At 45.5% G+C, this 25076-nt stretch overlaps 2 protein-coding genes across 3 annotated transcripts in view; one reads left to right on the top strand and one right to left on the bottom strand.

Moving 5' to 3' along the window:
* Itih6 (inter-alpha-trypsin inhibitor heavy chain family member 6) overlaps positions 1-15372 on the top strand; it is a 30452-nt gene extending 15080 nt beyond the window's left edge. Inside the window, exons 5-14 of the mRNA XM_075957885.1 lie at positions 96-265; positions 3636-3752; positions 5324-5495; positions 6229-8032; positions 8145-8281; positions 10104-10196; positions 11409-11444; positions 11705-11818; positions 13265-13642; positions 14701-15372. Coding sequence (XP_075814000.1) covers positions 96-265; positions 3636-3752; positions 5324-5495; positions 6229-8032; positions 8145-8281; positions 10104-10196; positions 11409-11444; positions 11705-11818; positions 13265-13642; positions 14701-14912 — 3233 coding nt within the window. The 3' untranslated portion in view covers positions 14913-15372. The remainder of the gene's footprint in view (positions 1-95; positions 266-3635; positions 3753-5323; positions 5496-6228; positions 8033-8144; positions 8282-10103; positions 10197-11408; positions 11445-11704; positions 11819-13264; positions 13643-14700) is intronic.
* Positions 1-25076, bottom strand: part of Maged2 (MAGE family member D2) — a 126399-nt gene that overhangs the window by 33627 nt on the left and 67696 nt on the right. The gene's annotated exons all lie outside the window — the stretch shown is intronic.

The following is a 25076-nucleotide window of genomic DNA, read 5'->3' as shown; positions in this document are numbered from 1 at the left end:
CTCTCCACACTCCCCACACATTGCCCCTCTCACTGCCCCCCTTCCATGGCTTTTCTCTCCACTGAGCCCTCCATGCCACCTCAATGCCCATGCAGGTGAGGGTGACTTGCCCCCATCTACCAGGATACAGAGGGCGGAGACCTGTGTCCTCATCACCTTCTCCCCAACACTGCAAGACCAGTCTGCCTTCTCCAGCTCAGGCATCATGGCTGACTTCACGGTCCACTATGATGTGGTCATGGAGGACATCATTGGAGACGTGCAGGTACCTGGACCTGGGACATGCAGAGTTCTTTGGTAAATAGTCACTCGGGTCAGGGTCATGGTCTGGGCTACAGGAAATGTCCCTCTGAGCTTTACAAGGTACCTGTGAGCCAGTCATCAGGGACAAGGTGAGTGACTTCATTCCTTGGGAATCCTGTAAGCAGGCCACAGGGAAGGAGAACTGGAGGACTTGAAGCAGGGCCCGAATGGACACCTGTAGCTGTGTCCTTCATTAGCCAGCTCAGAAGCAGGCGAGGCATTGCTGAGTATTCGGCCTTCCATGCTTTCTGTAGCTCCCAGATTGTCCTGTTGTCCTTGGCTTTCTTGTGTGGTTGGCTTCGGAACACTTGTTCCCCATCATGAGGCCCTTTCCTGCACAGGAAGTGTGTCAACTCTGAGCCTGCACACCCCTGAAGAGAGGGGAGCTCCAGTGTTACAGCTGAGCAGGGCAGCAGCCCTGACCCAAGACCTCACCCTTTCCCCACCCCGGGCTTGCTGGTGAGGTTGGCCAATGACTGGGAAGTCAGTTCCCGAGGCCTTTCCTGCCTTTCATCCTTCCAAGCACAACCCTACCCTGCTGAAAGGTTCCAGGCCACCAAGCACCTTTCTCTACCACTACCTGAGCCAGTCCCGCAGAGCACAGGAGCAATGATTTGCTCAGGCTCACTGCTGCCCTGGGTGGGATTCCTCTACATCCTTGACTACTCATCATCTGCTTCTCCACCCTGAGTCCCTGGTAAACTCCTTCCTATCTATATCCACTCCAGATCTCAGCATCTCCATCCCCTCCTCATCTCAGCATCTCCATCCCCTCCTCATCTCACCATCTCCATCCCTCCTCATCTCAGCATCTCCATCCCCTTCACATCTCAGCATCTCCATCCCCTCCTCATCTCACCATCTCCATCCCCTCCTCATCTCACCATCTCCATCCCTTCCTCATGTCAGCATCTCCATCCCCTCCTCATCTCACCATCTCCATCCCTTCCTCATGTCAGCATCTCCATCCCCTCCTCATCTCACCATCTCCATCCCCTCCTCATCTCACCATCTCCATCCCCTTCACATCTCAGCATTTCCACCCCTCCTCATCTGATAATCTTCATCTTCTCCTCATATGATAATCTCCATCCCCTCCACATCTCATCCACAGTTGTACTCCCCCACCTTATACAGTGCAGGGGACAAGCCTGTTCCTTCATCCCTCTCTTGATACCCTGCAGCAGAACTACTCCAGCCTAGGGCCCAACTCATTGGTACTGGACACTCAGAAATGTTTGGACTGAACTCCCTATCTCTCTCTTGGCTAGCTCCTGATAGTGTAACAGACAGATCCATGTTGATATCAGAGATAAATACCTTGTAGGTGCCATGTTATTCTGTGTTCCCAGGCCTGGAGGCTCAGGACAGTCTCAGAACAATCACAGTTCTAGGCTAAAATGAGCAGATCTTGCTCAGAGTACAGGAAAAGCCTCAAGGGTGGGGTGGGGCATGAGAGCAGATGCAGGCTATGGTAGAGTCACATATGGAGACTCATGGAAGTCATGACTGTTGCAAAGAGGCAGGGATGGAAGGACTCCATTAAGACCAGGAATCTGACAAAGGTCAGTCTCCACTGTATGTCTCGAGTGCCCGGATCCAAATTCGAAGGGCCTGCTCAGAGCTACCTGTCCCCAGCAGCTTCTTTCACTCTCTTAAGCTTTCCCTGTGCGGGAAACTATCTGGAAAACTTTGGAGAGCTGTATTGACTGGGCTGGGGATGAAGAAACCCAGAGAAATAGCTCTGAAGAGGTGGTCTGTGATGGCAGGAGAGAGCTCAGGGTCTCAGAATCCCGAGGTTACAGGTGGGCAGCACATCAGTGAGGTGAGGTCTGCTCAGAGCCCAAAGGCATCTACTGGCTGGAAACCAGATTGTCCCAGGTGCCTTTGGTGTCAGAAGCATGAGTCCAGGGAGGGAGTAGCACATGCTGTGGGTTCAGCAGGAATGAATTATTGGTAGGGAACTGTTGAGGCTACCCATGTCTTCATCCTAGAATGCTCCCAGTGGGAAAGAAGCTGGTTAGCAGTCTGAGGGCATCTGGGAGCAAGGGCTCATGTCAGTGTGTGGAAAACACTCACTTGCCCACACTCTGGGACCTAGTGAGCTGCATGCTGGGAGAGCAGTTGACACAGAGATGAGTGGTTGGACTCATGCAGGGTCCATGGCTAGAAGGCATGGCCCTCATCAGGAGGCATGTGACTTCCCACAGTCCAGGTGGGCTGTGCAAGTACTTATGACCCGGTGCCCTTCAGAGTTCTCAGGGGCTGGGAGCATGGCCTGGTTGACGAAAAGGGCTGTGGGAGTTGCTGGGCACTTTGTTGCTCCCAGGCTACAAGCTGGCCGCAGAGATCTGCTTAGAAGGCAGGCCAGCATGGTGGGCACACAATCATACCCCATGTATGCCAGGTACATGGGAGCCCCCAAGGATTCTGCCCTGGTGCCTGTGAATTAATTCAGAGGCAAGGATGGAGGGGCAAATATTTTCCTCTTCCCATTATCCTGTCCTCTGGAAAAGAAGGGAGCTCCCAGGCTGACTGAAGGAAGACGGGAGCAAATCCTGCTTTCCCTTGGAGGCCTCAAGCCTTAGGCAGAGAGCTGTAGGCTCAGGGATTGCTCAGACCCGACCCCTAGGCAGCCTAGGCCTCCCTGGCTGGAGAGGACACTGGTCCTGAGGGGCCTCCAGGCCCATCTCCTTCCCTTCCCATCCACTGACCCAGCCCCCAGGCTCTGCAGAGGGAAAGATGGAGTGTGGGGGCAGGGGGCAGGCAGCCAATCACATCAGGACAGCCCAAGGCATCTGTACCTGGTGCTAACCAATCCCCTCTGCACAGACAGCTCTGCTGGCCTCTGCTTCCTCCTCCCTCCCTGCTCTGCCCAGCAACAGCAGAAAGGAGTGTTTAGGAGGAGAAGGAGGCCCTGCAAGCTCCCAACCCTTGGCAGCAATGAGCTGGGCCTCCGGCTCACTGTGTTGAGGGAGGTTAAAACAATACTTTCCGTTCCTGGAGCCCAGACAAACGTCCCTGGGGACTCTCAAGCCTGTGCAAGTCCGGCTGTCTCAGGGACGGGAACTCACATGGTACAGAGATGCTGACCCTCGTAGGCCTGGGCCCCAAGCTTGTCTTCTCCTCTCTGCTGCTCTGGACAAGGCCTGGGATGAAGGGGCTTAAGAGCAGAGGCTCAGTTCTGGCATGCAGACCAAGGTTGAGCCAACTGACAACCAGGGAGAGGGAGCTGGCCTGGGAAGGAGAGAGCAGGGTGTTATGCAGGAGGTTGAGGGGCCTTATCTGGCCTAGCTTTCACCCTTCTTCTTGGCTCCTTTCTTTTTGTCCAGATCTATGGTGGCTATTTCATTCACTACTTTGCCCCCAGAGGCCTCCCGCCAGTGGAGAAGAATGTGGTATTTGTTATAGATATCAGCGGCTCCATGTTTGGAACTAAGTTGCAGCAGGTAACAAGATTTCCCCTGCGTCCTCTGAAATTCATAACTGTCTCCCCTTTTGATAGCTTCCAATGACTGTTGGTTCTCCTTTTTTAAACACCTGGTGCTCTTTTTCTGAATCGGGGTTTCTTGTACTAGCCCAGGCTGCCCTCAATCTCATTATGTAGCTGAGGATGACCTTGAAATTTCATCCTCTGGCCTCCGCATTCTAAGTGCTGGAATTATAGGGTGCACAACCATGCCCAGTTTATGTGCTGCTGTGATAGGATATAGGTTTTCCTGCCTGCTAAGAAGCACAATATTGACTGAGCTGTATTTCCAGCCCTCTACCCCTTCAATGTTTGTTTTGTGTCTCTGATCCATCAACTACTAATTGTTTGACTCTGAGCTGCTAACTACTTATGTCTTTATGAGCCTCAGTGCCATTACCTGGAAATAGGAATAACATTAGTGCCTTCTTCACTATCCTTCTGTAAAACTTATGTGAACTGATACAGGTAAATATTCAGGAATGTCTGGAACATACGAAGTGTCCTATTAGTGGTGCCTAATAGTAGAATCTCCTATCAATGAAGCCTCCTATATGCCTAGCTCTCTGTTAAGTGTTGTCATGGGGAGAAAGAAAGAGGAAGAAGCAGCATTATGTGGCCTGTTTGCAGAGTATTGGATATAAGACTGGACAGTGCAAATATTTCCATGTCAGAGTCTTGGTGAACAGTCTAGAGTAGAGACTCTCTGGGTGAGAAGGATGAAAGCAGATCGCTCAAGAAAATGCTTCCCTGAGAAAGGGCAAGTGGAAGTTCATTGAAGATATGGCTACATAAAGAGAAATGACGTGCTATCTAAAGAGCACCAGGGTAGAGTTATGCAGTTGAAATAGAATGTGGGCTCTCCAGGGTCTGATGAGAATGTAGGCATGGAGGAGACAGAGGGGCTGAAGATCAGAAGCTGATCTGAGCAGAAGGAAAGCAAGCCGAAGCCCTGCAGCCAGATACATGGCTCCATAATCATAAGGTCCTCCTACTTGAAAGGGTTAACTCATTTAGCCAAGGAGCATATGCTCAGAATCCATTGACTACAGAGACTGTAGAGCTCTAGGAAGAACAGACCTGGGGACTTTGAGAGGGAAGCTGTCCAGTAAACCTTTCTTCTGTTCATTCGTTTTGCTTTGCTTTTTGAAACAGTCTTTATAGCACAGGCTATGTTGGAATTTGTAATCCCTCAACTTCAGCCTCCCGTCATGCACCACCATGCATGTCTCCGTTGGAACTTGCTAGATGATAATCTCAAACTCTGTACTGTCTAGAACAATAACCACTGGCCACATGTGGTCATTGAACACGTAAAATATGACTCTTATAAGTTAAGAACTGAATTTTTTCTCTATTGGAGAGTGAACTTTGAAGCCTGCCATAAAGCCTTGCAAACATTTTGACCTAATATCCTCAACTCACAAAAGGAGAGGACAAATAGGGTTAAAACCGTGAAACACCCAGAGAGAGCTAAGTGTCACATGAACAGAGCCTTTCAAGTTCGTGGCACTCAAGTTTTCTCTCATCTCCTTCATCCTTATCCCACAGACTAAAAAGGCCATGAACACAATCCTCAGTGACATGCAAGCCAGTGACTACTTCAACATCATTTCCTTTTCTGACAAAGTTAACATCTGGAAAGCCGAAGGCTCAATCCAGGCCACTGCCGAAAACATTCATAGTGCCAGGAACTACCTGAGTCGCATGGAAGCAGATGGCTGTAAGTGTTTTATCCGCCTCCCCAAATGGACAGGCTGTGGTGACAGAAGAAATTTCTGAGCCCTTCTCTTCATTTCCCCCGTGCTTCTCATTTCTCATGCTGCCAGAAACATCACTTTCACATTTTGCATAAAAACTGTACCTTTTCCTCCTTTTGGTTCCCCTCCTATCTCCCTCTCCTGATGGGAGGAACATGGTTGATTTCCCCTGTATCTTAGCCTCTTTCTCTTTGGACCTCAGTGTCCTCTTCCTTAAAACAAACAAGAAAATTGCTGACTTTTAAAATCAGCATTGTAGGCTTTATTTCCAAGCTTTTGCCCCAGTTATGACTTCTGTTCTCAAATAATTACTTCATTCTCCCAGATCTACTGCCTCTGTCATCTAAGCCATCTTTTTCCCTGTAGCAAGAAGGTGGTGGTGGTGTCTCCGGGTGGTTGTCATCTGACTAGAAAATGATATGATCCTGTCCCCCCACATACACACACACCCTGGGGAATAATCAAAGCATGGTCTGAGACAGGGAGCGATAAGCACAAGGACATATGGACTCCACTATCAGGTCACATGAGCCAGGGCAAGAGTGATGGAGTTTGGAGGGATAGGCAGCGGGAACAGTGTGAGAAAAGATCAGGTGGGGAGGATGAGCCTGGGAGCATGGTACAGTACCAGTGTGTCTGCAGTGGGGGGTAAGAAATGGCCTGAGAAAGTGATCTCACAGTCTGCTCCCCAATTAGGGACCGACATCAACGCAGCTCTGCTGGCAGCTGCTTCAGTGCTGAACCATAGCAACCAGGAGCCTGGAAAGGGCCGTGGTGTGGGGCAGATTCCTCTTATCATGTTCCTGACAGATGGGGAGCCCACAGCCGGCGTGACAACTCCCAGTGCGATCCTTTCCAACATCCGTCAGGCATTGGGCCACAGGGTATCTCTTTTCAGTTTGGCCTTTGGGGATGATGCGGATTTCTCACTACTGCGCCGGTTGTCCCTGGAGAACCGGGGAGAAGCAAGACGCATACACGAGGACGCCGACGCAGCTCTGCAGCTAGAGGGTCTCTATGAGAAGATTTCCAAGCCTCTACTGGCAGATGTGCGCCTGGACTATCTGGGTGGTTTGGTTGGGACCTCCCCTAGGGCCCATTTCCCTAACTATTTTTGTGGTTCAGAGCTGGTGGTGGCTGGCAAGGTGCAACAAGGTAAGCAGGAACTGGGCGTCCACCTAGCAGCCCATGGCCCAAATGGTCAACTTCTTGTGGCCCGCCATAGTGAAGAAGCCACCAACAGCAGCCAGAAGGCCTTTGGTTGCCCGGGGAAACCTGCCCTCAATGTGGCCCACTTTATCCGCCGCCTGTGGGCCTATATCACTATTGGGGAGCTGCTGGAGGCACGCTTCCAAGCCCGGGACCCTACCACTCGCCGACTGCTGGCTGCCAAAGCCCTCAACTTATCCCTTGAATACAACTTTGTCTCACCTCTGACCTCACTGGTTGTGGTACACCTTGAGAAGACCAATGAGGGATCCAGGAGCCAGCCATCCACGACAGCTGAGGCAAGCAGAGTCACACCCTCACCCAGCAAAAGCCTTGGCCTGGAAGTAAGCACTGCTCAACCACCCTCGGTCCTCAAGGTCTCTCCAAAATCAAAGCCCATGAAGCCCAACTCAACTGTTACTGCCCCTAAAAGGAAGATGCCCAGTTCCAAGGAGCTGGGGGCACTAAGCCAGTCCTCTAATGCCCTGCCAACATCAGTACAACCAAAGCCCCAAATTCCAACCCAAGATTCCAGTACCTTGGCACTGCCAACTTTGAAGATGAAACCTATTGCCCCTGTGCCTTCAAGTTCTAATGCCCCATTACCTCTGAAGCCCAGCACTCCATCACACCAGAATCCTGGTGTGACATCGCTTGTTAATTCTAGGACACGTGTCCTAACTCTGAACCCTGTCAGCCCCACCCAGCCCAAAGTTGACACTATGAAGCATTTTAATCCGTTTACTCCTTCTGAATTTCCGGCTTCATCAGATGCTCAGCCTACACCTGATTCCCCATCATATCCTCAACCTGGGGAACCCATAACACAGTCACCCCAAAGCCTGCCACAACCCAAGTCTGTCTCCACATTTCAGATAGCCAAACACCCATTACACCTCAGATCCAAAGGTCTTGCTCCCAAGACTCCCCCAAATTTACCAGACCCTAGATCTGGGATCATCTTGCCCAAGTCTCCTAAAATCCCTTCATCTCTTAAACCTAATATCTCATCTCACCAAACCTCTACTAGCTTACTACTTTCCAAGTCCAGAACCCCAACTCCCCATAACACCCAAATTCCACTACCCGCCAGACCTAGGACAGTAGTTCTTCAGAGCCTCGACACATCCTCAAGCACACATTCAAGTTCCACAAGTCCCAGCAGTACTGTGGCCACGTCTCTTCCTGGGGAACCTCTCCCTTCTCCCTTTACCCCTACTCTGACCTCTCTGCTTCCTGCTGCAAGACTCTGGCATCAGCAAGACTCGCTGCTGGGACCCAAGAACACCAGGCAAGTTCTGGGACCATCCTTGCCAGGGATTCTACTAATGGCCCTAAACCACAGCTCTGGTCCTATGCTAGGAGGCATCTCCCCGAAACCTCCCGATCTTGCTGCCTTCCAGCACTCTCCCTGAGGCCATCAGTCTTCATCTTCTCCCAGAGAAGCTCCAGCTGCTGCCAGAGTCAGTGATAGAGTCCAAGTTCGTGGAGTCCTTGAACCCACCAGTCTTCTATACCTTCCTCACTCCTGACAAAGACGGTGAGTGCTGAGTGCTGCTGGCAAGGGGCCAAGGTGGAGCAGGGGAGGTGTGGATGGAGAGAACAGAGCGTGGAGGAGGTATGTTCCCAGTAATGCTCCAGAAACTTCCTTGGTTGCTTTGGAACTTTGGACTAGTTAACATTTCTAGACCTCAGTACATAGGCAGAGAATCGAGGCCTTGGCAGATAAGGCTCGAGAGGCTAAACAGAAGCAAATGGGCTAAACCAGAGTTGACATTTGTCTTGTTGAAAAAAGAGAATGGTTGCTGACTCCCAAGCAGGGGAGGAATGTGGTGGTAGAAATTGAAATGCCACTGGGTAAGGCAGGTTTGCTTGGTTGTTCTGGGCTCTGAGAACAGTCCCCTTAACAAAAAGGGATATACATTTTACAGAAAATAATGGCAGTTCCCATTACATTACCCAAAGACTTGAAACATTAATTTCTAGTTCTCCCTATGTGCAGGTACTTCTCTTCATATCATGTTTCTCATCTAGCATTTCATTCTCCATGAGAAACTATTGATATATGCATTTTATACACAGAGAAATTGAAGCACAGAAAAGTAAAACAACTTGTTTAATGTCACACAGCTAGAGACTAGAACCCATACATTCTGGTCCCCCAAAATGTGTCTCACCACTCCATTATTTATGTTTTTTTTTAATTTTTAGAAGAATTTCTTGAATTACATTATAGCAGAGGATTCGAAAGGGTTAGGGGTAGCAATCATTCACAGGAACACAAATTTGGGCAACATCTTTGACATTACCATGCCCTCTCTTCCCCAATATCCCACCTGCCTTTCCATCTTAGTGATGTTACCTCTAATCTATTTTCCAAATTTACGGACTTCTCACAATCCCAACTGCCACAATCAGGAATCAGACAAACTGCCATCCCATCTAAAACAGCTCTTCTAGCCTATTTACCAGGCTCTTCTTGCCCTCTTGCAGGCCACAACATTTTTCAAAGAACCAAATCAGTTCATGTTCCTTTCCTACATAATGCTTCTCAAGGATTTCCCACCAAGCCTAGAATAGAGTTCAAAGTCTTTGGTATGGTCTGCAAGGCCTTGCAGTGCTGTGCTCTGTGTGCTCACACCACACTGACTTCACCTTCTCCCATTCCCCCTTTTCTCCTCAACTCTAGACCCCTAGCTTCTTCCCTACTCCCCACACTGGCCGTCCACAATCACCACCCAGGGACTTCATTCTTTCTACTGCTTCTCCTTGATTCACCTGGCTTACCCTTTCCTATAGTTTCCATCCTTCCCGTGCCACTAAAACTCCAGCTGGTGCCTTGGATCTCAGACCAGGTTTCTTACCCACCTTCCTCCACAAGCCACTTTATAGGCCTTCCCTTCCTTGATCAGTCCAAGGAAGTAAAGCAAAAAAATTTTTTTTGTATAGCATCCACCACCACTGATAACCTTGACTCTGACATTTCACCAGGTGAGAAACCACACATGTGTTTGTCACCATCATAGCCTGATGCCTACCTAAGCAGTGCCTGGAAGAATAAGTGAGTGAATGCACACAATTGAGAATATAGGTGTTAGGAGAAAGGAATTGGAGTGTCTCTGAGCTTGAGAGGGGCTGTGGCAAGTAGAGACATGAGCAGGTTAGTTTGAGCAGCTGGTAAGGACTCTCCCAGTCAGAAGGAAGAAAGGGCCAGACATGGAGGTCACATAGAATGCTGGCACTTGGGAGACTGTAGCATTAGGATCAGTAGCTGGAGGCAGGCCTGGACTGCACAGTGAGACCCAGTCTTTTCTTCGACCCAGGCGTGGGAAGGATTCCTTTTATTTCTCTGTGTTTGGCAGGAAGTCCACACTGGAATGGCAATTCTGAGAGAATCCCGGGAGGAGCTGAACGTGATATGGACTCTAAGGAAAGTTCCATGGAGCTAGTAAAAGGTAAACCAGGGAGTCCTTTGGCAAAGGCTCCTCTAAGGCCCCATGTCTAGTCAGTGTCATTTGAAGCTCTCATTGACAGTATGGGAGCCCAGAGGAGGGGCAATATATTCCTTTCCATCACCATATAACAAATTACCATAAATTGAGCAGTTTAAAGCAACACATTATAGAATTAGTTTTCTTCAATGGAGTCTTATTAAATTTATCGGCCACACATCAGGGCAGGTCCTATGCCCATGTTAGCCAACAGAATGAATTCAATGGTGTTTTTGTAGACTTTTGTCTCATATCGCGTTGTTTGGACAGTTTTTTTTTCTTAATGGTCTTTTGATTGTTTTTAATTTTCATTTTGTATTTTTCTGTTTCTTTTTTGTTTTGTTTGTTTTAAAAGAGAAAAAAATATAAAATTGGATATGTAAGGAGGTGAGGTGGATCTGGGAGGAATTGGGGGGGGAGGGAAACGTGATCATAGCATATTACATGAAAAAATGTTTCCAATAAAAAATAAGACAACCCCCATTCCCTTCACCCATGTTCTCCTGCTGTAGCAGAATGCTACAGCATGGGCAATTTCTAAAGAAGAGACATTCATTCATCTCACAACTCTGGATCCCAGGAGGTCCAAAGTTAAGTGACTGCATCTCCTGAGAATATCCTTGATGGTAGGAACTAACTCTACAGAATCTCAAAGCAGTGCAAGTCATCACTCAGCAAGACAGAGCAAGCCAGCCCAAAGAGGCTGCATTTAGAACAATCACTGGCTATTAATCAATTAGTCTGACCTTGAAGGATAACTAGAAATTGACTTTGATTAACAAAAGAAAAGGAAAACATTCCAAATGGCAAGAAAAACAGGAAGCTACAAAAAAAATTGAAAAAGTTCATAACAACTGTCAGTTCAGGGTCAAGTGTGATAGTCATGCGTGATCCTAGAACTCTAGAGGCTAAGGGAATGAGGATCAAGAGATCAAGTCCAGCCTGGGCTATACAGTGAGACCCTGACTCAAAGAAAAACAATAAAAAAAAATAAGTCAATTTGACTAGTATAGAATAAAGCATAAAGAAAATATTGGGAAAATAAATTCCAGAAAAAGTTTAAATACTGAGCTCAGGTTTGGCCCTTACCTAGGACTCAGAAGCCAGAGGGTCCCAGGATTGTTAGGGATGTGTTAGATCAATTGCTTATCAATGTATGTCCTCTATTCTTTGCAGGCACATTGCCAGGCATCTTCACCTTCTCGTCCTTAGGTAATCCACTCACATCCCCCCACCACTTTGTACACTGGTACTGACACCGGGTTCTTTCTCCCTCTCTCTTTCCCTCTCTCCCTTTTCTTCTCCCTCTCTGCCCCTCCCTCTCCCTCTCTTCCTCTCCCTCTTCTTCTCCCCACTCCAGTACCTCTGTCTTGGGAAATAGACATCCTTCCGTTCTCCTCTTCTCCTTGCCCTCTCCTTTCTCCCATTCCTTCAAGACTCAGAACTTCAGAGTTTCTTCTCCTGCCTTTCAGTGGATGGGGATCCCCACTTTGTGGTCCGCATTCCTCACTCAGGAGAGAAGATCTGCTTCACCCTGGATGGGCGCCCAGGGGACCTACTGCAACTCATAGAGGACCCTAAGGCAGGTGAGAGCCGCAAGGCCTCCATTCTCAAACAACCACAACTGAGTGTTCTCATGTTAGTAACCCTAGATATTTAGCATTTTATTATATATATATTATAGTAGAGTATATAAAATAATGACATATTTTATATACTGGGGTATTACTTCATAAAGAGAGTTTTATTGGCTTACAGTTCTAGAGGTCTAGAGTATGTACATACGTACATATAATATTGGTCTAGATAATATAATGTTTATAATACATATATGTGTAAGTATGTTCTCTATATATTTATATGCCTTATATTTTATAATGTATAAAATAATTATATATAATACCTTGTAATATGCAAGCATACATATGAAAACAAATATATGACTCACAAACATCTGTAACTCTAGTTCCAGGAGATCTAACACCCTCTTCTGATATCCACAGGCACCAGGCATGTACATGGTACACATACATACATGCTGGCAAAGCATTCACACACATAAATAATACATAAATAAATCTAAAATTAGGTGTAGTGGTGCACACCTTAAATCCCAGTTAGTTCTCAGGAGGTACAAGCAAAAGGATTCTCTGTGAGTTCAAGGCCAGCCTAAGCCACATAGTGAGTACCAAGACAGCCAGAGCTACATGGTGAGATGCTGTCTCAAAAATACATAAATCAAAAAATAAATAAATAAATAAGTAAATAAATAAATAAATAAAATTTAAAAGTCCCCCCCCCAAAGTAAACAAGCACATTCGTAAAAATCACTAAGATACATATCGGGGCATATGGTAAATTATTTTGATATTCCACATACCCATAAATACGTAAATATGTGCCACACAGTAACCCATACACATCAACACATTCTGACTTAGAAGCCCTGATGCTTCCAGATTGAGCCCAATTCCCAGGAATCAAATGCACAGAAGTAGCACATATTCTCTGCCACATCAGACACATGAAAGAGACTAGTGTACAGAAACAGTCACCTGACACACAGTGATATGCATCCAGATGTGTGCATACTAACACTTTATACTTGTTGGCCTATCTTACAAACAGCCAAGACATAGAACACCAACACATTCAGAGGTACAAGTAAAGATACACATTGTAACATACCATCTTCTTCAAACATGTCGATGTACTGATATTCCAGAGATCCTCATCAGAATATAACCAAACACACAGATTTTTTTTTAAAAAAACACACAGATTTATAGAGCAATAGGCGAGCATGCGAATAGCCACATAAGAGTGAGCATGTGCACATGCTCCTCTTACCCGCAGCTCAGGGTGGACCATGGTGGAAGCATTCCCACAGGAGAGATAGCATTCTAGCCACAAATCTGAATTCTGCCATGGGAACCCTGGAACCTGAGACCTCAGCCCTGCCTGTGCAATGGGTCACCATGTGCATGCTAGGGTGACAGCCTGTGCTCTGTGCCTGCATTTCCCCTTTACAGGGTTGCATGTGAGTGGCAAGTTGCTTGGAGCACCGCCAAGACCAGGTCACGAGGACCAGACCCGTACATACTTCCAGATCATCACAATCACTTCAGATAAACCCCGGGCCTACACTATTACAGTAAACCGCAGTTCCATATCTGTGCATGGTGAGGGCACCTTGATCTTACCCTGGAACCAGCCTGCCCTGGTGAAGAAGACCCAGCTGAAGCTCCATGTGGCTTCTGCAACCCATCTCACCATCCAACTTGGGCCCCACCTCAACTTCCTCATCCTTCGTCACCACTACAGACACCCTAGCATACTACAGCTACCCCATTTGGGGTTTTATGTGGCCAATGGCTCAGGTCTCAGCCCCTCAGCCCGTGGCCTGATGGGTAAGTGCTGCTGAGGTTGAGAAAAACCACAATGTACCAGTCCTAATAGAAACCTCTTTCTTTTCCTTTTTCTTTCTTCTTTCCTTCCTTTCTTTATTTATTTTTATTTGTGTGTATATGGATGTTTTGCCTGCATGTATGTGTGTGCTGAGTAACTCCAGAGGCCAATAGAGGACCTCAGATTCCCTGGAACGAGAGTTAAAGCAGTTTGTGAGCCCATGTGGGTGCTGGCAACCAAACTCAGGACTTCTACAGGAGCAGTAAGTGCTCTTAACCTCTGAGTCTTTTCTTCAGCCAAGAAACCTTTTTTAGGATGATGGTCTAGCGGGTTCCCAACTGTGCAGAGAAATGAAAGCCAGGCTCTGCCTTTAGGAAGCCACTGATACAGGAAGAGGAAAGAGTCGGCCATAGAATAGGGATCACGAGGAGGGGTGAGTGTGAAGGGAGCTGCCCAGGAACCTACAGTGACCCAAAGTAGGAAAATGTCCCCAGCCACAGAGCTCAAGAAAAGGCTCTCAAAAGAGGGAGGGCACTGCATCTGGAAGGCTGAGAAGTGTGGGGACAAGGGACAGAGACTGGCAGAGCTAGTGCTGGCGTGATCCCGCTGAATGTCAGCATGAGGAGTCAGACTTTATCTCAAAGCCATGGCGGGGGAGCCGTGAAAGGTTCTAAACAGAGAAAGACACAGCAAGATCTTAGTATTATAAAGCACCATCTGCGTATTTAGCTTTCTGTGAAAGTGGACTGTAGACTATAAGAAGTCAGATGACCCCGGCAGCACCCGAGACCAGCCATGACAGGTCGAACAGATAGCTTCACCTCCCTAAGGCTCTTTGAACCTCTTTCTCCCCTGTATCTTCCTGTCTTCTCCAAGCCCAGCTTCTTACTCTCTTTCTCTCTGCAGTCTTGACTCTCCACTTCCACACCATACCCCTGTCCCATCTGGCTTTCTTCAGTGTCTAGCCTCTCCCCTCCTGAGCCTCTCCCCTGCCTCTTTCTTCCTAGATTCCCTGCTTTCAGACCTCCCCAGAGCTCCAATTGCATCTTCTCTTCCACAGGACAGTTTCAGCACCCAGGCATCCGGCTGGTAACAGGACCTACTGGGTCTTATTTACAGAAGCACCATGGCCCAGATGTGCCAGTGGTACTAGGCAAGAAGCTGCTGAAAGAGTCATCAAGGCTTCGTCCGTGCTGGACTTCATGCTGGCTGGTGAAACGCTCTCATGTCGAACAGCTGCTGGGCCAGCCCTACCTTGCCTATGTTCTGTGATGACTCTTGTACCTAGAGCCAGGAGATATAAAACTGGGAGATCCAGTGGCTAGGGCATGGAGTCATCCAGGACACAGGCCTGGGTACGGAGGTGCACTTAAAGACTGTATATGCGTGTGCTAAGGGGCGAATCCGCCAGGAAGCACAGAGGTAAAAGCTTTAGTAGTCTCACCTCGTAGTTCTTGTTTATACTCTCTGCTCCCTCCAAATTCACATTAGCCCTGGGAGTGACTTTCTTTTTTATTCATTATTGGAGAATTTCACACATGTATACAATGGACTTTGATCTCATCAACCCCCCACATCTCCATCTATTCCTCCCAGAATCCACCATCCCACCTCCACCTCACCCTCCCATTCATTTTCCTTTTCCTAGGCCCCAGACTGTCTTTCTTACAAGCAAAGCCTCACTGGGTCACCAGTCCCTCTCATAGCATCCCCGTATTTCTACAGTGTACTCATAGCTCTTGGATTTACCTAATAAACTATGATCGACCCCGCCATTGGACTTCTATATGTATTCACCTTCTGTGCGGGATACTCTTCCTTTATCTAGGTAAACTTGATTCATTTTTCAAGTCTTAGTTGTTCCTTCTCCTAGAAGACATTCCCTGGGCCTTCCATGAGGTTGAGTTTGGCACCTGCATTATGTCCCGTCCAATCTCAGCACTTTTCATACTGTGTAATAATCATCTGGATCCTGGCTAAGCCTGTAACCTCTCTGAGAACAAGAATCTGTTCTGAATCCCCCGTGTAGCCACAGTTCGTGGTGATGGTAGGTGCTTAATAAATATTTGCAGAATAAATGAATGAACAAGAATAACCATTAAATAACAGTAGGCATGCAACCAAAGACATGGGTCACATGCAGAAAAATAGCCACAAAGGCATGAATATGGAGACATGGTGACAGAGGAGACATAGCAGTAGAAAGGACAGGGAACTCAGAACAATGAAACATGAACAGCTGGGTGTGGGGCCATACGCCTGGAATCTCAGCATTTGCAAGGCTGACACAGGAATATGGCCACAATTTCAAGGCCAGTCTGAGCTTCGTAGTGAGTTTAAGGCCATCTTGAGCCAGAAGACAGGGACTTGTCTCCAAACAACAGCAGCAACAATAAAACGAAAACCATGAACATATGGACACAAAGACACTAAGAGGACAGAGTGCCAGAGTGATGATATCAGAGATAGAAACATATGTTTTCTTGCTGGAGTTCAATGTTCCCATGGCTTGAGTTACTGTCCCTTCACAGTAACTTTAAAGAGATAAAAACAAGATGACTTTGGGCCAAACGCACAATGACGAATGTGAAAAGTGAGACATAACAGCATAGAAACCAGTTGACACAGAGATTTAGCCTGGAGCTGAGATATTAAGATCACAGAGACATAAAGGTACAAAGAAAGCCAGGAAGACACTGGTCAGGATCACAGTCCAAAAAACCAACAAAGCATGAAAAAAAGTAGAAATGTAGGAGTATCCTGACCCTCTTACCTGCAGACATAGGTGGGGATGGAGTGGTAACATGGAGACACACAGCCAGAAACATGCGAGGGGTAGAAACAGACATTGCATGGCAAAGATGCGGTGACACCAGCACATACAGAAGAAGGCTGAGCCAACAGCAGAGATCCACATACTCCAAGATCTAGAAACAAAGAAGGAAAAGCCCTGAACAATGAAAACCACAAAAAGATATAGAAATCAGACCAGATAGCACAGACATAAGGAAAAGTCGGGTGCCAGCACTGGGATGAAATGACATAGAGAGGCATAGAAACTCAGAGAAAGAGAAGTAGTAAACATGGGCATGCGAACCCACAAATGTAGTCACATAAACATGGGGTAGATTTGGCAAGGAAGTCAATATGCCTGGAAAGGTAGAGATGAAAGAAAGAAAGAAAGAAAGAAAGAAAGAAAGAAAGAAAGAAAGAAAGAGGGAGGGAGGGAGGGAGGGAGGAAGGAAGCTAACTAGACCCAGAATGTGTCAGGAGGCAGAAGACGATGAGAAAGGTAGGGATGCAAAGACATTAAATCAGAATATACTTGAGGACACCTTCAATAGTGACATATAGCAGGCACCAAACCAAGGCTACAAATAAAGGGATAAGAGCAGTGGTTTCAACCTAAGGACAAAAAGGTAGTGGGTTATGGTTAAAAGGCATGGCTCCAGGCTATAATAGGGAGGCAAAGACATAAAACCGAGGACAATGAGACAGAAAGAAACAGATGCAAAGAAATAGTCAGACAAATAAATTCACAGAAACAGTAATGCCATCATGTGGAACCCGAGACAAAGAATCGGGGACTAGGAGAGTTTAGGTTCAGTCCTATAAGTATTCACACAGAGACACTGACGAAATGCAGGAGAGACAGGCGGAGAAGGGAACTAGCAAAACACAGAGATTTAGACATGAGAAAGAAAGTTCTAGAGATGCACAGACTTGGGTGCTCTTCAATAGTGGGCACACAGAGGACAGCATACACAGACCATTAGCACGCGGATGCTACCTGGAACAAAGGAACTCAGGGACACAGACACAAAAATGCAGGAACACATTGCTGGATCCCAGAGTGTCCAGTATGTGCAAAGAGTTAGGGTCACGCAGAAATAAGAGCAAACTGAGAGTGGAATACAGAGGCTGGTGGGTACCCAGCCACCTTGTGTAGTCAGTAGGTAGCATGTGGACACACTCAAAGTCATGTAAAGATTCTGCATATACAAACTCAGGGATGTGCAAGGATTCACAAACTCTCTGAATGTGGCTGACAATGAGGGCAAACTGAGAAGCCAATGACAATGACACCGGATTTTGATTCTACTGCATGCACTGGATTTTTGGGAGCCTAGTCTGTTTGGATGCACATCTTCCTAGACCTAGATGGAGCGGGGGCTTGAACTTCCCACAGGGCAGGGTACCCTGACTTCTCTTAGGACTGGAGAGCAAGGGAGAGGGGGAGAAGAGGGAGGGGGAGGGAAGTGGGAGGATGGGAGGAGACGGACATTTTTAATAAATGAATAAATAAATAAAATTTTATAAAAAGAATTACAAATATACAAAAATTGAGAAACATGTAAAGAATCACTGGTAGATATAATCAGGAATGCACAAAAACTAAGAGCTACACAGGAAAGGGGACACACACACGCATATCCTCAAACAATGCCAACTCAGTAGATAAGCAGGTAATGAAACACAGAGCTACATGGGCACATAGAGACACTAGAAAAGAAGCTTAAGCTAAACCTCAGACACATACAAGGGTAAGGATACATAGGCATTTAGACATACAGCCAAGGCACACAGACATAAGGTCAGAAGTAAATAATGCAGTGTCATAGGGATACCCAGAGATAGGGCTATGTTGGTACTGAAACACAGACTGATTGAATTTATGGCATAGGAAAGTATTAAGAGTTGGAAACAGACACTCATAGACTTACTGACAACCAAGAGCATGCAGACACTGGATGACAGCATACCAGAGAAACTACAGACACCAGGACACAGAAACCTTGGTATACAGAAATCTTGGGAAACTGAATTATGTAGATATAACTCAAGTGCTCACCATACAGATTTTATGATTCACACAGACAAAGGAAAACATAGATGGCCACTAAAACACACAGACACACTGGCATGAATAAATATTTAACACACACAGAAGCTCTATTACAGGTATCAGATACACAGAAATGCAGAGGCAATAGTGCCAAATACTGGTACACAGAGACACTGGTATATATACACAAAGGAGCACACAGAACCTGAGATACGAGAACACCAAGACCTGGCACAGAAAAATGCAGCAAATGGAAAACTAATTTCAGAGACAGAACAAAGTACTAACACGAGAGCAAATAAATGCTGAGGTGAATAGTCGGGGGCTGTAAGATACCAGCGAGACACAAGGATACAGAGACTGGCGAACATTGGGGAAAGTAAACACTCTGATACACATGCCAAGGTAAACTGGCAGTGAGGCGCAGGAAAACTGGCACGTTGTTCTGGGGAGTGGAGTCCATGATGAGGCATGCACATACACACATAGAATTAAATAGAGCTGGTATTTACAGGCAATGTGACAATGGCCCTGGAGCACAGATACACAGGTGTAGAAATGGTAAAAACTAAGAGGCACACGCTGGTCAGGAAAACACGTGAGCTAACTGTAAATCTTCCCCTCTCCCTTTGCTCCTCCAAGTCCAATCCTTCAGTCTCATCCCCAGATCTGCCACAGAATACCCGTGGCAGCCCCCCTTCTCCTCCTGTTCCCATCTCCAGGGCCTCACACATATCTTCACCTCCAAACTTCCTTACTCCCACTCATTGCTTTGTCCCAGCCTCCAAGGTCAGCAGGAACTCCCTTGAAAACCAGAGGCCACTCCAAATAGGAAAGCAAGTAAGCTAGTTGCAGATCTTCCCCATGCCCCGATCTCCTCCCCAGCTCTGGAGCAGACCTTCTGCTGTAGCCTCTCCACACTCTGTGCCCTTATTCCCAGGGGACTAAGCAGATACTGGTGGAACACCGTGCCTTCTTCCCTTCACAAACCCTCAGCCCATCCCCATTCCTTTTTTTCCTTTTTTTTTTTTTGATTCTACGGTTTTTTGAGACAGACTTCTCTGTAGTTTTGGAGCCTATACTGGAACTAACTCTTGTAGACCATGCTGGCCTCAAACTCACAGAGATCCACCTGTCTCTGCCTCCCGAGTGCTAGGATTAAAGGCGTGCGCCACCACCACCCAGACCATCACCATTACTAAGTCTCAGGTCCTGATATCCAGAAACACACTTTAATTGAAACCCTCAGTTCCAATACCTATCAGGACACAGGAAGATTTTTTTATAGGCAACACACAGCCACCACTCTCTTCCTAAAAACTAGACAGGACAACAGAAACCAGAGAGTAAAATACCCACCCAACAAAGACAAGACCAGATATTAGCACCTAGAATTACAGTCTTCACAATCCTGGATGCCTAAAGGCCAACATAACAACACAATCAATTGCAGCCAGGACAATATGTTTCCACTAGAGCTCAGCCACTCTGCCACAGCAGGTCCAACATAGCTGAAGCACAAAAAGAGACCCTAAATAGCCTTTATAGCTATTATAAAGGTCCTAAAAGAGGAAATGAAGAAATCCCTTAAAGAAATCTATGAAAACACAAAAACAGTGTCAGAAAATAAATAAAAACATTTAAGACTGAAGGCGGAAGAAGAATCAATAATGGAAACCCAAAATGAGGGAATTCTGAAAATGAAAATTTTAGGAACTCAAACAGGAACAATAGAGGCAAGTTTCACCAACAGAATACAACAGGTGAAAGAGATACTCTCACACACTGAAGAAAAAATAGAAGAAACAGATACATCAGTTAAAGAAAATGTTAAATCTAAAAAATTCCTGGCAGTATACAGAACACCAAATAGTTGGACCAGAAAAGAAAGTCCCTTCATCCCATAATAATCAAAGCACTAAACATACCTAACAAAGAATATTAAAAGCTGCAAGGGGAAAGGACCAAGTAACATATAAGGGCAGGCCTACTAGAATTACACCTGACTTCCTGGTGAAGACTCTAAAAGCCAGAAGGGCCTAGACATATGTGCTGCAGACTCTAAGAGACCACAGATGCCAACCCAGATAAATATACCCAGAAAAACCTTAAACTACCATAGATAGAGAAAAGAAGGCATTCTGTGATAACACCAAATTTAAGCAATATCTATCTACAAATACAGCCATATAGAAGGTGCTAGAAGAAAAACTCCAACCTAAAAGAGTTAACTAATACATCCAAGAAAACACAGGAAATAAATAATTCCAGATCAGCAAAGTCAAAAGAAGAGAAGCACACACACGTACACACACCACCACCACCACCACCACCACCACCACCAGCAGCAGCAGCAGCAACAACAACAACAAAATAACATAAATCAGCAACGACTGGTCATTGATATCTCTCAACATCAATGATCTTAATTTCCCAGTAAAGACACACACTGCCAAAATGGGTGCAAAAACAGGATTCATCCTTCTGCTGCATCCAAGAAACAAACTTTAACATCAAAGATAGACACTTACTTCAGAGTAAAATGATGGAAATAAATATTCCAAGCAAATGCACCGAAGAAACAAGATGGTGTTGCTATTGTGATATCTGACAAAACAGACTTCAAAACAAAACTAATCAGAAGAAGAGTTAGGAAAACTACACTACATATACTCATCAACAGAAAAATCAAGAACACATTTCAATTCTTTTTTTGTTTTTCACCTTTATTGAAAACAAATTCTTTTCTCATACAATATATCCTGATTGCAGTTTCTCCTCCCTCTACTTCTTCCAGTTCCTCCCTACCTCCCATCCCATCTAGATCCACCCCCTTTCTGTCTCTCATTGGAAAAAAATAGACTTCTAAGAGATAACAACAAAATGTAGCAAAATAAAACATAATAAGATAAAACAGAAACCATCACACTGAAATTGGACAAGGCAAACAAACAAAACGGGAAAAGTCCAAGAGAAGGCAAAAGCATCAGAGACCCATGAGCTCATACATTTAGGAGTCTAATAAAAACACTAAACTGAAAGCTATAGTTTATAAGCAGGGGGCCTGGTGCAGACCCATGCAGGCCCTATGCTTGCTGATTCAGTCTCTGTGAGTTCATACAAGCCTTGCTCAGGTGATTCAGAGGACCGTGTTCTCTCCATCCCCTCTGGCTCTTACACTCTTTCTGCCTCCTCTTCGCTGGGGATCCCTGAATTCTGAGGGGAGGGATTTGATGGAGACATCATATTTAGAGCCATGTGTTCCAAAGTGTGTGTCTGTCTCCCCCCACCCACCCACCGTGTCTGTAACATCTGGCCGTGGATCTCTGCATCTGCTCCCATCTGCTGCATGAAGAACTTCTCTGATGATGCCTGCTAAATAAGGTACCAATCCATGAGTACATCAGAATGTCATTATGTTATTGCTCTGTTCCTTTAGTTGTATTTGGTTTTACCCTGGATCCCTGGGCTATCTAGTCTCTAGTTCTTGGTGACCCAAGCACTTGGAGGTATGGATTCCATCTTAGGAAGTGGGCCTTAAGTCAGAGGACATCACAATTTTTAACATCTATGCCCCCGAAACAAGTATCCCTAAGTTTGTAAAAGGAACGCTACTACAGGTTAAATCACACATTGACCCTCACACTGATAGTGGGAGACTTCAATACTCTACTCTCACCAAAACAGGTCATCCCGACAAAAACTAAACAGAGAAATGCTGGACCTAACAGATATTTGCAGAACATTTCACCCAAACAAAAAGAACCTTCTTCTTAGCACCTCATAGAACTTTCTCCAAAATTGACCACATATGTGGGCACAAAGAAAGTCTCAACAGATACAAGAAAATTGAAATACTGCAGTTATTTTTGGAGAAAAAATGTCCCCAAGGGAGTGGCACTACTAGGTGTTTTTCTTTTTGTTTTATCTTACTGTGTTTTGTTATATTTTGGAAAAGAGATTAAATCAATGAACCAATGAATTAAAGAATCAAAACTTAGCTAACCATCACTTGTACCTGCTTGGAGACACAAAATCAGTTTTATCCAATAGAATGACAGTGGGTATGTCAACCACTCGAGGACAGGCCTCATGTTCAGGAATAGTTGACCAACATATAATGGCATGAACAGTTGTGTGTGTGCTTTTATATGGCAACAGTTTGGTGTTTTATTTTGTTTTGGTTTTGAGGGGCTGTAGTTTTGTTTTTCTTGGTTTGGAGATTTTTGTTGTTGTGTTGGGTTTTGTTTGTTTTGTGAGAAAAAACTTAAAGTTGGGTGGATAGGGAGGGGAGATCACCTAAAGGAGGGAAGAATATGATCAAATATATTTAAATTTAAAAATTGTTTTAAATAATAAAAATGCAAAAAAGAGAAAAATAAATGAAAAGAAAAATATATGCCACCTGTATGAGGTATGAATAAAGAGCTATTTTCTGAATTAATTACATAACCTATGAAGGACATTTCATTAATTTACTGCTTAATATTAATAGAACTCATATAATACAACTTTCTAAATATCCTAGCATTTCTTGAAAATACTTATTGTCTTTTTAATTATGTATCTCTGTGTATGTCAATGAATGTGAGTAAAGGTACCCTTGGAAGGCAGAAGAAGATGTCAGATCCTCTGGAACTAGAGTTCCAAATGGTTGTGAGCCCCCTGATGTAAGAGCTAGAAACCGAATGAAGGCTCTTCATACGAGCAAAGGGTGGTTTGAGTGAGAACGGCCCACGTAGGCTTGTATGTGTGAATACTTCCTTCCCGGTTGGGGGAACTGTTTGGGTTTTAGGTAGTGTAGCCTTGTTGGGGGAAGTGTGTCGCTAGAGGCAGGCTTGGAGTTTTCAAAAAAACTGGTGCCATTCCCAGTGTGCCCTCTCTCTGCTCCTTGCTTGAAAATCTACACGTAAGCTCTCAGCTGCTGCTTCAGCCGCCTGCTGCTGCCTGCTGCATCTTCTCCACCATCATGGGCTCTAACCCTATGAAACTATAACACCCAAATAAACTCTTGCTTTTATGTAAAAAACAAAAATCAACTCGGAGACACAATGCAAGACACAAATAGCCACCAGAGTCTACAGACACTAATCTACAGAGACTCGGGAACCTATGGTGATTGGGACAGGAGCCATTACAGAGTCATGAAGACATACAGTAAAGAGAGGCGTTATAATCTATAGATGGTGGGAAACTGACACTGTGCCACACAATCTTTGGGTTACATAGACAATGAGAACAAATTCTGCAACTCAGAGACACTGGGACACATAGACATTAGCTCATAGTCATAGGCAAAGGCAGTCATTTGAGCTTAGAGTGCACAGACACTGGAATACAGAAATGTTGTGATTCATAAATGCTGAGATGTAGCCCTGACAGAGATACTTGAATGTGCAGACATTCTAGAGAATATAGCCAATAGAGTACTCAGACACTAGGAAACAAAGATATTAGCTGAAAGAAACCAACACCATCCAATTCTGGGGCACAGAAGGATAAAAGTGGCGAAATACAGACATTGTGGCACTCAGATAAAGGAACATACAAACTGAGTGCTCAGAAACGGAAACATACCATACAGACACTGGGACATATAGACATTGAAACACACAACCATGGGCACATACAGAAACAAGCACAAATAAACCAAGGCACACCAAGATACCAAAAAGTAATTCTGGGACATACAAACACTGCGACAGGAAACAGGAAAGAGATATGCAGAATCCAAGAAACAGACACTTGGACACAGAGGTATCAAGATAAACATATCTGGTTTTCCACACACTGAGATGTGCAGACACACTGACGCAAAAATTGTGTAAGCAGATACTAGAGCCTACAGGCGTTTGGACACCGATTTACGTATGCATGCAACACAGATACAAGTCCGTAGAGACAGAGATGTAGGCAAAGGGACAGAAAACTACTAAAAACTAGAGACACAGTGCAACATTCTGCCAACACAGACAGTGGGACACAATGACACTGAAAACCAAGGAAACATACGCAGACCCAAAGATACACAGACCCATGGGACATAAGAAAGACAAGCTTAAACACGGTCACTGGGGTACACAGACACTAATACATAGAGACTCTGCTTCACAAAGATACTATGTCTAATCTCAGTGCTCAAGAGGCAGAGGCAGATAGATCTCTAAGTTTGAGGCCAACTGATCTACAGAGTGAGTTCCAGGACAGTCAGGACTACACAGAGAAATCCTGTCTTGAAAGCCAAGAAAAAAAAGATATTAAGTCACACACAGATGCTCACATCATCAACACAACACATTCGAAGACATGTAACACAGGAGCTCTGGGGATACGCAATGCTACTTAAAGATACGCAGTCACATCAATATGGAGAGGCACATATCTGAGGCATGTTAGGTCCTGAGACACAGCGCTATTAGGGTGCTCAGGACAGAGGTACGTAGAAACTGAAGGTGGAAAATACAAAGCAGCATGTCAACACAGGACCATGCTGGTGATGAAAAACACAGATATATGACACAAAGAGATGCAGAAAACCACAAATCTTGTGTTTGACCCAGGCATAAATGATCGATAAAAATGCTCAGTGT

The sequence above is a fragment of the Microtus pennsylvanicus genome, chromosome X (assembly GCF_037038515.1).
Source record: "Microtus pennsylvanicus isolate mMicPen1 chromosome X, mMicPen1.hap1, whole genome shotgun sequence".
NCBI classification, from domain to species: Eukaryota; Metazoa; Chordata; class Mammalia; order Rodentia; family Cricetidae; genus Microtus; species Microtus pennsylvanicus.
This window is presented reverse-complemented; position numbering and strand designations above follow the sequence as displayed.